The sequence below is a fragment of the Myotis myotis genome, unplaced genomic scaffold (assembly GCF_014108235.1).
Source record: "Myotis myotis isolate mMyoMyo1 unplaced genomic scaffold, mMyoMyo1.p scaffold_m19_p_1, whole genome shotgun sequence".
NCBI classification, from domain to species: Eukaryota; Metazoa; Chordata; class Mammalia; order Chiroptera; family Vespertilionidae; genus Myotis; species Myotis myotis.
In genome coordinates, this window is record NW_023416313.1 from 220,104,672 (window position 1) to 220,117,626 (window position 12,955).

Sequence of the window (12,955 nt, forward strand, 5' to 3'; positions counted from 1 at the left end):
GGAAGGTCCACTCCCTGCTGACCATTACGGGCAGGCCCCTGGGCGCAGTCCGGGAGGCGCGCTCCTCGCATCCTGGCCACTTACCTCTCCTTCCTCAGCTGCCTGGCTCCTGCAGTGGGAAACCGATCCTCGGGCGCCCGTCAGATGGGCTTCACACTTCAATCTTTAATGCGGCTTCCCAGCTAACCTATCAGAACCCTCCTGTCTACCCGATTCCAGGGAGCCCTGGGGGCCCGGGGGAGGGTCTGCCAGAGGAAACCTCCTGCCACGGCTCTCCTCTGGTCCCCTGTGGGCGATGGGATGAGACAGGTGGGCCCGGAGCCAAAGGGAACAGGTGACCGGCCAAAGGAAGAACCCCGGGCGCTGTTCAGCTGGGCTACCCCTTCCACCTCGGGCCATCCAGGCGTCCCTGCGGGCTGTTCCTTGGCCTACCTTTCCTCACCATCGTACCCACTGCTATCCGAAGCTGCTCCCGAGAGCCCCGTTTGTTTTTTTTACCAGCATGACCAGCTCCAAGGCCCGCAGGAAACGGATCCCTCAACCTGCCAGGAAGCTCATCTGCACCTCCCCAACTGGCAAACCCACAGGTCCACAGGAGTAACTCGGGTCCAGGCTGGGCTTCTGTCCCCATGGAGCACTCCCGGGTCCTCTCCCAGCCCCCTGCTCTGTCCTAAGGATTGCACTCACTGCCCACATGGAGCTGCAGTTCACCCCCCTGAACCATGAGCTCCTTGAGAGGGAAGCTCAGGGCCTGGCACAACGTACGCAGAGAACGTCTGTGGGTCATGCCCAAACTCGGCATCACCTCCAAGTCTCCCTGTCCGACACCAAGTCAGCACCTTCTCACAAAAGCCACGGCTGTTTCCCGGTCCCCTGTGGTTTCTCCTGCTCTCCGCCCTCTGCTTGTCCCCAGAGGGGACAGAGACAGCAGAAAGTGCTGTTTCTCCCGCAGACTGTCTTTCAGGTCACCTTCTCTGCCCTGCCTAGATCCCAGACGCATGCTCTCCTACTGGGGAGCCCCCACCTGGTCTCTGTGCCCCAGGCTCGTACCTTTGAGCCCCTGCTTTCACGTGAAACAGAAAGCTTAGCTCCTCCATGCTGTTCCCCAGCCAGGAAACCAGTGGCTCCCGCTGGCTCCCCTGGGAAATCCTGCTTGGGGACCTGAGGCCTCCTACACTCTGACTTGCCTGGCCCAGCCCCCGCTGCCTCCTTCAGCCCTGTGTCCCCACTAGCGACCTGCCGGGGCCAGGCACCATCTCCCTTACAGTCTTCCCTCGTGGATACTGATTGCTCCCTCTTCACCTCCCTGGACTAAAATGCAACTGTGCAAAACACAAATGAGTCTGCGAGGCACAAAGCTGGACTTTAAAGGAATTTGGGGAGCCCCACTCCCTGCCTAGAAAGGTCATCTGATGGCTGGCATCTCCTCTCCCAACTCAGGGTTCACACGGGCCCTGCCTATCCAAATCCTTCCCCAGACAATTAGCATATTGATTCTAGTGGGCTCTACACCCTGAGCAGAGAGTCACTTTCCCTCCCTGGGACTTAATCCGCGCCCCTCCACCCCCTGGGCTGTGCCGGAGAGGAGGCATCAGATGCTGGCAGCAGCAGCGCCCAGCGCCTACTGACTGCTCACCAGGCTCCAGGCACTGTTCTGAGCACGTGGACTGAAGCCACTTAGAGCTAAATGGAGTCCTGGCTCTGTCAGTTACTCTGTGACCTTGGGCAGGTTACTGAACCTAACTCTGTTTCATGTCTGAAAATTAACCAAAGCACCACTTGTCTTGGTGTGTGGATCAATGGCACGCTGATCAGCCTAGAGTGGATACAGTGCAACTCGACAATCCCTGTCTCTTTCCCTGCTTGGTAGTTCTGAGTGGTTAGCATTTCATAGTAAAAGCTGTCCATTAAGTTCTCATAACACATCGCACGAAGGGGCCAGGAGTGGCTATCGTTACCCCACTGGGCCATGGATGCCCAGAGAGAGGAAAAACTTGCCTGCATAAAATTAGTGAGTGACAGCCGGAACCGGACCAGGGCCTGCAGCCTCAACCCCATGCGGTCCCAATAGCACCCTGTCTCTGGGGAGCCACCTCTACCACGGGTTCTGTTGTGAAAACTCCCAAAGGAGAGGCCTCAGGGCGGTACCCAGTGGTCAGACATCCAACTTGAGACCCGCCTTCCAGCAACGGGCCACTTGGCCTCCAGGAGCAGCACAGGGGCATGTCAGGAGGAAGGCGCTGGATACACTGAAAGTGAAGCTGTAACCAGACCTGGGACGGGGGCCCAGCAGATCCCTGTGTTAATTCTCCATCACTCCCCACCAGAGAAGCTGTGCTGGATGGGGTCACAGACTCTCCTGCCCTCCCTACCCTGGCGGAGCTGGATGCCCAGGAGGGGAGTAATGACATTTCAACATCAGTGTGTGCAAAAGGGGTCAGGAGGGACAAGTGCCACTGAAACCAGGTGGCTGGCTGGGTTTGAACCCGATTCTGCCGGGGTCCGACGTTCCGAGCCAGTTTCTCCGTCTCTAAGATGAGGGTCTTGGCTGATATGACCACAGGGCCCTTTCTCATACCATGAGCCTATGAGTTTGTTAATGAAATGTATTTGTTTCTTCAACAAGTACTTATTCCCAATTTTCACTCCAGTGGAGGGAAGGTATTTCCAGAACAGATCTCCAAGAACATGCTGTTAATGATGCTGGCCACACCTGCTCTGCTAGAGGCCCGTACACTCCCTGACTCTACTCCTGAACTGGAATGGCCCTTCCAACTCAGGGGTGGGCACCCCAACAGCTTGGTGTGCTCTGGGGGTAATATGTGGAGAAACAGGGAGGATGCTGACCATCCTTCTACACTGAATGGTCAATAGTTCAAAACAGGGAAATATTCATAAAGTAGAAATAAAATCTGCATGAGTTTTTACAACACAAGACTTTCCAGGGCTCAGGAGACTGGGGGTCACTTTAGGCCACACACACACCAGACAGAAGAAAGGCAGGCTGCTGGGATGTAACCTGACCGGGAATCGAACCAGCAACTTTTCAGTGCATGGGATGCTGCTCCAACCACCTGAGCCATACTCACCAGGGCAGGACCTGCTCCTTTTCTTAAGGAGGGTGGGAGTTAGCCCTGGGGGCGTCACCACTTTGTCCCACACCGATCACGACTCGCCATGCAGGGGGTGAGAGCCTAGGAAAGTGTCTCGGGACTGGGTGCCCCAGCAGCAGCCTGCTTCCTTATGGTGCTGACGGCTTAGAAGCCATGTCCCCATCTGCTTGACCATCCCAGCCTCACAGCTTTGTAGGCGGCCAGTAGGTCATTGTAAAGCTGAGGAAACTAAGGCTCGGGGTGGTGAAACGGCCTGCTCAAGGTGCCATGGCTGCTCTCTGTCATGGCCTGGAGCATGGGACTGGCACCCTGTCATCTGCTCCCGGAGTTTGTGTCATTTTGTCAGTCACCGGTGTTGCCCATCGCTGCTCACTGTGCCCAACCCAAGGCTCATTAGGCAGGCCTGGCGAGACAGCATTTCGTGGGAACCATTTGCTATCTCACCACCTGACTGGGCGTGGTGCCCAGGCTGACCTATGGAAAACTAAACGGCCCAAAGACTTCTTCTGTTAGTGCCAGGGAGAGAATTCCGGGGCTGGTGGAAGGAGGTACTTCTCCAGGGGCGAGGGAAGCGCACACACACCAGCATCTTTAAAGGAAGAGAATGGCAGCAGCAGGGTGTTCAGAAGGTAGGAGTCCCCAGGAGGGATACAAAGTCCCACCAATGTGCAGAGGGAGACCCCAAGGGTCAGGCAGAACCTCTTCTGGGACCCCCAAACCACCGAGATCTGCCTGGTCCACCAGAATCCTCCTTACCATCTGGTCCTCCCCACCTACCCTCAACCCCACAGGCTCAGGCCAAACCCTGCCCACCTGGTCCTCCCCACCTACCCTCAACCCTGCAGGCTCAGGCCAAGCCCTGCCCACCTGGTCCTCCCCACCTACCCTCAACCCTGCAGGCTCAGGCCAAGCCCTGCTTTCCTCACCCCGCGTCCCAAAGCACAGGCTGCGGCATCACCCCAGGAGCTGGTATGGTTAACTTTTCAAATATTAAAGAAAAGAGTAGCCCTAACTGGTTTAGCTCAGTGGATAGAGCATCAGCCTGCGGACTCAAGGGTCCCAGGTTCGATTCTGGTCAAGGGCATGTACCTTGGTTGCGGGCACATCCCCAGTAGGGAGTGTGCAGGAGGCAGCTGATTGATGTTCCTAATTCTCTATTCCTCTCCCTTCCTCTCTGTAAAAAATCAATAAAATATATTAAAAAGAAAAGAAAAAAAAGAAAAGAGTAACTTCAAGTAGCTACAGTCATTTACAGCTGACAAAGAACTTTCATAAGCATCAACTCCTGCCACCCTCACAACAACCCTGTGAGGTAGGTATGACTAACCCATTGCACAGATGGAGAAATTGAGTTTCTGGAAGAAGTGACTTGTCCAAGGGCACACCCTACACAAGCTATACTTGAACTGAGGTCTGAGTTCATGTCTGATGCACACCTCAGGGCCACAGCAACTGCAGGTCCGCGGACACTGGGCTGCTGCTGGCTAGGCAGGCGCGCTCCGTTGTCAGGGGTGGTGCGAGTTGGGCCAAGGTGACGGGTGCGATTTCTGTGTGAGACAATTCTATGTGCCATGTCCCTCAATCACAGATAGCACCCCTCACCTTGCGCCCAGGTTCAGGCTTGAGTGCTGCTGCTTCAGGAATGTCGCCTTGGTCTTCAGCGGATGGTGTGATGGCAGGAAGCGCCAGGCTTGCGAACACACAAAACGGACGCGGGAGCAAATGGCGAGCCCCCCACTCACCACACACCTAGGACGCGACAGCCCTTCTTCAGGGCGCCTGCCCGTGAGGGCTCACAGTCTAGGAAGCAAACCACGGGTCCAACCCAGTGGGACACGGTGTGCAGAGTGAGGGCAGCTGGGCAGCAGTGGGCAGGGTGCCCAGGGCGGGGAGCATGACCCCGTCGGGCGTGGCTCAGCACAAAACTGGGGGGGGGGGGGGGCGGAGAACTGCAGGGAGCAGAGCCCGGCTGCGGAGGGCCTGGAGGGAGTGACCTTGTTCGTTAGAGAGGTCACCCTGGAAGGGCCAGCAGGAGGACAGACTGAAGAGGGGAGAGAGGCTGCCAGTCAGCGTTCTTTGTGGGGAGGCATGTGAGCGTGGGGCTGAGGCGTGCTGCCTGTGGATGTGGCAAGAGCTCCCAGGCTCGACAGAGCGTGGTTCCGAGGACCCGAGACCTGACTGGGTTCAATGCCGGAAGAAGAGGACACGCCACGTGGTGCTAACGGTCATGAAGGAGCACAGGTGAAGCCCATGGGGTGTGGGCAGCAGGTCCTGTCACGTGACGCAAAGGCTTCATGGAGGAGCAGGTTCTGAGAGCAGGGGTGGGGCCTGGAGGTGTGGGGGGAGGTGAGAGGGACAGTGGTAGGGGGCATCCTGCTAAGTGCCCTGTGAGACCTGGCCAGGAGCGGAGCGAGGGCCTGCCTGACCCACGGTGCATCTGAGCAGAGGCTGTGCCAGCCCCAGTCCTCCTGGCACTCAGGAGCGGCCAGCAGAGGGCAGTCAGGAGCGGAGGCCGGGGAGGGGCAGCTTCTCGGGCTTCCAGGCGCCCGCGCTGGCCTCCTTCCTGTGTCTGAGGGGAGTAAGACAGCCCAGGCTGTCTTCATCTTTAGGAGAAAAAGTTCATAAAACGTTTATGAGAAGCAGAATCCAGCCCGACTCTGACCCTCTGAGGGGAACAGGGTGCGGAAGTGGCTGCCTGGCCTCCCCTCGCTCGCACTGACCTGGACGGGGGTTAGTACAGGGACCCAGAAAGGTGGGAGACACTTACCACCCGGTCTCAGGACAGTCACCTCTTGAAATACAGCAGCGATGTTACCGCAAGCAAACCAACTAAGGGACGGCTGTGCTGGTAAATCCCGAGGCTGATGAAAACAAGTGCTTCACTGCGTGTTTACCCACCCACGTGCATGTCCACTAAGCTACCAGGTGTTCCTCCTTTTTCTTTTCTCTGAGCCCAGAGCCCAATCGGTAAAATAGAGCGGAACTACCCCAGCTGCGTCAGGGTGAGGACCCTCAGAACTCACTCAAATGAAATTCACTGCATTCAATCCCAAACTGGAAACGAAGGTGCCGTTGACTGTTCTGCTTCTGCTCCAGTCCTGCCCGCCCCCCAACACCTGCCTTAGCACCCAGAGGCTCCCATATTTAACAGCGGGCCCAGCTCAGGCCTCTGCAGGAAACCCACATGGCGCCCTGAGCCTGCACACCAGAGGCCTGAACTCCTAATTTCCAGGCCCAGGCCGCCCTGGTCAGCCCGTCTTCAGAGCTCCCGCCATCAACCTGCACTTTGCGTACACCATGACCTCACTGGAGATAAACATCACCACGTCGTTTTACAGACAGGAAACTGAGGCTTGGAGAGAGTCCTGCGCAAGGTCAGACAGCCTATCTACAACAGCCGGGTGGCTCCCGACTTCGACCCTGTGAATGAATGAACTCCATGCTACTGTCTCGGGGCCAGTCCTGCCTCAGAAGTCCAGGTGCTGGGACACATACCCCAGCACCCCTCCCCCTCAGCCCTGGGTACCACGGGCCCACTGGACGTGTCCCCCCAGGCCCGGTGGTCTGAGCGGACAGCCTACTATATGCCGTGGGGGGCTCTCGGGCGTTCTCTCCCCTCTCCCTGATACGCTCAGGCTGTCACAACATGAAGCGTGGCCAGCTCCCCTTGTCACTCCCGCCACCTCCTGGGAGTGAGTATCTGTGACTGTGATGATTAGGGGTTGTTGGACCTTCTGACCTGGGAAGAGTTTCTTGGGGTAATCTTAGTGGGAGCTGAGACAGAAACCCTGTTTTAGTCTGGGGTTGCCCCCCTCTGTCCTGAGCTGACAGTAAGGCAGGGGAGGCCGTGGGAGCGTGAGCTGAAGGGTATCCTGGCTCCTGAGGCGAGAACTCGTGGAAGCTTAGCTGCAAGGGCAGGTGGCTCCACCCACGGGGAGGGTCTGCCTGGGTTTCATTAGTGAGAACTCACGCCTCCTGAATTCTGGCTTTCTGTCCTCAGCTCTCCTCCTACAGCAGCGGTTCTCAACCTTGGCTGCACATTAGAATCACCTGGGAATCTTTTTAAAATCCTGATTTCTGGGCCCCATCCTCCGGAAATTCTGCTTCTTTGTTCCTAATGTTGTGGCCCCACCCCATAACAAAGAAACAGAATTTCCGGAGGATGAGGCCCAGAAATCAGGATTTTAAAAAGATTCCCAGGTGTTTCTAATGTGCAGCCAAGGCTGAGAACCACTGTCCTACAGCCTCACAGCAGCCCAGGTCCAGGGAAAATTCTTTCTTAGGAAGGAGTGGTCGTGTCAAACCTGAGCCTCCTGGGTGGGAGGGAGAAACCTGAGGTGCAGGCCCTGGCTCTGCCCAACTTACTGCCCTTCAATGGGCCTTCGTTTCCTGACACCTGAGGCTCCTTCCCTGGCCCCCACTCCTCAGCCCCACCTGGGCCTCAACTATCATCTCTCCCCGCCCCACTCCCCCAGCAGGGGCTTTGAGGACGAAGATTTTCTTAGAAATTCTCTCCCAGCAGGTGGCTGGATCCCATCAGCTTGGCCCTGCTCTCCTGGACAATGGAGCCCGTCTATAACCAGGCGAGAAGTTTTCGGATAACGAAAGTGTCACGGACGACTACTGGACCTGGGAACAAAGGACTGGATCTGGGAAAAAGCGCGGGCAGGGTGGGGCAGCCGGAGGAAACAACTGGACACGACAGTGATGAGGTGACCACACAGGTATTGTGTCAGGTAATCCTCCAACCCTCGGTGCCCGACCCTATCTGCTTTACACAGGAAGGGACTTCTCAGAGTCACACTGCTTGTGAGTGGGAGAGCAGAATGTGCCCCGAGTGTGGAGTGGAGCAGAGCAGCCAGAGGCACGATGCTCTTGCCCCTCCCCCACACCTGGCCCCACGCGTCTCGCCCATCTGGCTGTTCCCGTTACAGCCTTTACAATAAACCAGTGACCTAGTGAGTAAAAGGTCTTCCTGAGCTCTGTGAAACGCATTAGTAAATAAACTGAACCCTCCTGGGGGGGCGGGGGGTGGGGGGAGCGGTGTGTGGGAACCTCCGATTTACAGCACGGTGGTCAGAAGCACAGGTGACTGACAGCCTGGGTCCCTGCTGGCATCTGAAGTAGGCGGGTGGGGGCGGGGCAGTCTGAGAGACTGAGCCCTTCACCTTGGGGAACCCATTCTGGTATCAGAAGGGAGGCACAGAGGGCAGAGGGGACACGGGAGGCAGGAGGCGTCCTCAGCACCATGACACCCAGGCTCCGAGGTGTGTGCTTCCGCCTCACCATGTTGCTTCTTTGGATGTGGATGGGAAGGAATGGTGTCCTCATCCCAGCCCCTCATGCCAGGCACTGTACGCCAAGTGCTCTATAAACATTGCAAGTTTAATCTTCACAACCCCTGAGGAAGTAGGTTAATTATCCCTGGCCACAGGTGGCAGGGCAGAGGCTGAATAGAAGCTCCCGCTGCCCCCAAACAAATGCTTTCTTCACTACGACACACTGCCCGCCACCGGGAGGGAAGGGCCAGTGAGCTGGCAGTCAGGCCTCCGTGGCAGCTGGTGGGGGAGAGACTGCCTGTGCTGAACTGCCAAGAGCTGGAAGGCTGGATCAGTGTGGCACAGCCTCACCAGGGAGTCCCATCCCGCAGAGACAGGAACCGACCACGGAGACACAGCGTGGAGGGGAAGAAATTGCGTGGAGTGCAAGCACGATGAAGTTCAAAAGCCGGCAAAACTGCTGTTGTTAAAGATTCCTGGCGCCACGTGTGAAACCTCAGCTGCCCATCTCAGACCTGTGCAAGCACTGTCCACAGGCTGTGCCTCAGGTGAAGGACCCGCATAGCTCTCAGTGGGCGCGGGGCCCCCTCCACTGCCGCTCACCGCATGCAGAAGCAGACCTGCCACGGCCAATGGACCCAGACGGGCACCCGCTACTCAGGATGCAAGTGTGAGACCAGACCACTCACACTGTGACCCCCCGCCCCGCAACAAAGACCCCCCTTCACCCCAGCAGAGGAGGTCTGGGTTCTGAATCTGAGCTCCTGCCTGACACCAGCAAGTTATTCCTCATAAGAGGTCACAGGTTTCTTATGTGAAAACGATAACAGGTGGATTAACTGATTTCCTTGTGATTCTAATCTAGGGTGAACTTAATAAAGTAACTAGATTTTTATTTAACGTAAGCAGCTGCTTTGAATTAGTTGTCTGACTCAATGGAAACCTTTTTCTTGTGTTTTGACCCTCAAGGTGTCCAGATGTACAGTTAAAAAAGAGCTGAACTCACATCCCGGGGCGGGTGAGGCAGTTCGGATCAGAACCTTAAACTCAGCCCTTTACCACGAGGCCCAAGGCTCTCGGGTGGCAGCGTTTAACGAGCATGTGTTCCTTTGGTGCCTGCAATGTCGCAGGCCCTGCTCTGATCCCTCCACACGCCATGGGTGAGCAGCTGTCCCACCACACACCCCAAGTTCGCAGCAGAAAATCCACACACTGGAGCCACTTCAAGGCGGGAAAGGCCTCTGTAAGTACCTCTTCTGTGTCCGACTTATGGGAAGCATACTCAAAACATGTCCTTTATTTACAAAACAAAACAAAACGAAAACCACACAATAAACTGCCCCAGGGCTTAAACTGGGTCGAACAGCTGCAGTGTATCAGGACAATAGATGTCTGCTCGCTCGCCGTTCTAAGTACCACAACTCCCCACTTCCCACTCCAATTCTGGCAGCAGCAACGGCAGTGACAGAAGTGATACCCACAGTACTAACACGGGGGTCGATACGTGTCAGGCAGTCTGCTAAACGTTTTACATTCTGGTCAGTGAAACGTAAAAATAACCCGTAGCACCCCCACTCTACAGATGAGGAAGCGAAGCCCAGAAGAACGAAGTCATTGTCCCGGCCCCTCAGCAGAACCAGGGCTCATGCCCGGCCGTGGGTCCCAGGCTTCAGCAACGTAAGGTCTCTAGCCAAGTGCGGGACCATGCCCGTGGCCACTGAGTCACCCACACCCGGGAAGCCTCCATCCTCACTCTAAGCTAACGCTGCACATTTCCAATACAAGCCGCATGTATTTTTCGCTCATTGCTTTAACTGCCTGCTTAGGAGCTTTTGCTAGCAACCCCCTCCCACCCACTGTCTGCAGAAGTATCAAGTGCACCCAAGTCTTCCAGGTTGTGGGGCTTTTCCCTGTGAGCCCCCCACCTTCTGGTTTCCTTTCCAGCCCCTTCCCCACCTGCACCCCAGGCCTCGGGAATGCTGCAGGGTCTTCCCAGCACACGCTGAGCTCTCATGCCCAGGTGCCCTGTGTGTACTGCTCCCTCCGCCCCAGGCCCGCCCCCACCTCTGTCTTGTGACCTCCTCATCCTTCAAAAGCCTTCACCTGTCGAAGCCTCCCTGGCAATCCAGATGGGCAGTTACTTGTTTCCCTTCTTGTGCCCACACCAGGACAGTGTAATTGGCAGCTTATGATTCATCTGTTCGCTTCTTATGTATTCTGCCTACCAGGTTCTTACACTTGGTCAATGTTTAGTAAAAGTTTGTTAGGCATAAGTAACCGAATTAAAGAATAGCTGGCTGCTCGCTCCATCCCACCTCTGCCGAGTTTGGATCTGGAACCTGGACTCAGGTGACCACCGTGACAGGCCTGGACATATACTCTAGGAACACATCGGCCCAGGTCTGTATCTCACCAACGGTGAGAGATGTCAACACCGTTCACCTCCCTTTAAGTCTACAGTCAGGCAGTTCCTGTGAGCCACGTAAAGTCAGCTCAGCACAGGCGGGAAGGAGGGCGCCCGAGAGCCAGAGCTGTGGGTGCCTCGGGGAACAGGAGAGAAACTCAGTGCAGCCCAGCTGGGCAGAGCGCCGCTTACCTCCTTCCTGGGAATTCATGATGTTGAGGGCGAACAGCATGGCGTTGGAGAACGTGGTTGCCTCCTCCTTACTGGCGAAGTTCAAGCCATAGACCTGGCGGGCGTCTCGCCACTGGTGGAAGGTTGGTGTCGCCTGATTGTACTTCAGCCCTTTCACGATTGAATAATTGATCACAACCTGGAGGAAAAAGAGCGACAAATACATGTAAATAAATAAAAGGTAAGTGAGCTGGAGGGAGCGGCTATGGGGCAAGGATAGTGTGTCCCCAGGGGCTACCAGAGGACAGGAAGGTTGGAGGGGGGTCATAAGAAGGGGAAAGCATGCCCAGGCAGCTTTCCCACAGGATCCCTGGTCACGTCCGTTAACTGTAATGCTGTGCAGTCACAGCCGCCAGAGGAGAGCCCTGAGCTGGGAGTCAGGTTCCTTGGGTCCTCCCAGCTGTGTCGCCCGAAGTGGTCACTGCACCTCTCTGGGCTCAGTTTCTCCAGTTATAAAAGGGGGATGATAATCCTGGCTGTACTGCCCTAATGGATTACTGCAGAGGTCCCATTGTGAGCATAGCTTATTTAGACTTATAGACTCGGAGATCCGAAGGGCAAGAGTCTTTTCAAATTCCTACTTAGGCCTTCCAGGGCCCTCTGCATAAAGTCTAGTACTTGGACTGCATTAATAAATGGGTACTGTAGTTAAAAGGATCACTTGGAAAGTTAAAATGTGCCAACCAATGTAGAGCATTATTAATATCTTTATTATTAATCAAGAAATATCAACTGCCTGCCAGCTCAATGCCAGGCCCACCAGGGAAAGCTACAGAGAAGAGCAGCTAGAACCAGACATTCAGGAGCTTACAGGCAGGCAGGGGATTCCACACCAGGCCCGCCTGACCTCTAACCTTTCTCCTTCAGACACGTAACAAAATTATTTAGCTTGAGGGGCTCACGAAGGGTTGGGGAGGCCTGGAGCCATTATTCTGCATCCCTCATCCCTCTGCTTAGGTGACCGAGTTTCTGACCATTATCAACATGAGTTACTTTCACCTGTTCTTGAACTATATAGACGTGGATTCTTATGGTATAAACTCTTGTTTCTTTCACTCAACATAATGTCTATGAGATTCACCCATGTTATTACATTTACAAGTATTTAATTCTTTATTGCTACATAATATTTCACCTTATCTTTTAGAAAGAGGAAGAGAAACATCAATTAGTAACATTTCATCTTTTTAAAAAAAATCCTCACACAAGGATATGTTTTTCATTGATGCTAGAGAGAGAGGAAGGGGTGGGAGGAGAGGGGGGAGAGAGAGGGAGAGAGAGGGAGAGGGGGAGAGAGAGAGAGAGAGAGAGGAAGAGAGAGAGAGAAAGAGAGAGAGAGAAAGAGAGAAACATTGATGTGGGAGAGCAACATCAATAGGTTGCCTCACATACACACACCAATGGTGGTAGAATCCACAACCTGGATGTATTTCCTGACTGGGAATCAAACATGTGACCCTTTGGTGCTCAGGAGCTCTAACCACTGAGCACAGCGGCCAGGGCATATTTCATCTTTGATATACCATAAATAACTAATCCATTGTCCTGTTCATAGACATTTGTGCAGTTTCTAGTTGTTGGTTATTAATAAAACTATGAGTATTTTCAGACATGTCTTTTAGTGGATGCAGGTGTGTACTGAGTTGATACCGTATGTCTAACTATTTTTCCGAAGGCTCTATCAATTTATGCTTCCCAAAAACTCTTCTCACATCAGCATCATGGCGGAGTGAGAAGAACCCTTTGTATCTCCCCTTAAATTTCCATGTCAGATATCTATAATCCAACAAAGATTCCTCTGCTCAGCACAAAAACATGCCTGAGAGATCCACGTATCAGTACAGCTGAGGGCGGACGTACTGGAACCTGCAGGGGATGCGTGACAGAAGGAAGGGCAGGGACAGTGACTGCAGGTGTAGTTCAGCAGC

The 12,955-nt window shown here is 54.9% G+C and overlaps 2 protein-coding genes across 9 annotated transcripts in view; one reads left to right on the forward strand and one right to left on the reverse strand.

Moving 5' to 3' along the window:
- DEGS2 (delta 4-desaturase, sphingolipid 2) overlaps positions 1–8,081 on the forward strand; it is a 48,996-nt gene extending 40,915 nt beyond the window's left edge. For 2 of the 3 annotated variants that reach the window (XR_004968829.1, XR_004968830.1), the window contains exon 5: positions 99–4,211. Coding sequence is in view for 1 of the 3 variants with exons in the window: in XM_036317243.1 (XP_036173136.1) it covers positions 7,636–8,059 (424 nt within the window). In the remaining 2 variants the exon portion in view is untranslated. Of the gene's footprint in view, positions 1–98; positions 4,212–7,635 lie in introns of those variants that run through there. The other variant, XM_036317243.1, reaches the window with a different exon arrangement.
- The window catches only part of EVL (Enah/Vasp-like), a 112,706-nt gene that overhangs the window by 23,260 nt on the left and 76,491 nt on the right, over positions 1–12,955 (reverse strand). For all 6 annotated transcript variants that reach the window (XM_036317222.1, XM_036317221.1, XM_036317220.1 and 3 more), the window contains exon 3: positions 10,989–11,166. In XM_036317222.1, the coding sequence (XP_036173115.1) occupies positions 10,989–11,166 (178 nt within the window). The remainder of the gene's footprint in view (positions 1–10,988; positions 11,167–12,955) is intronic.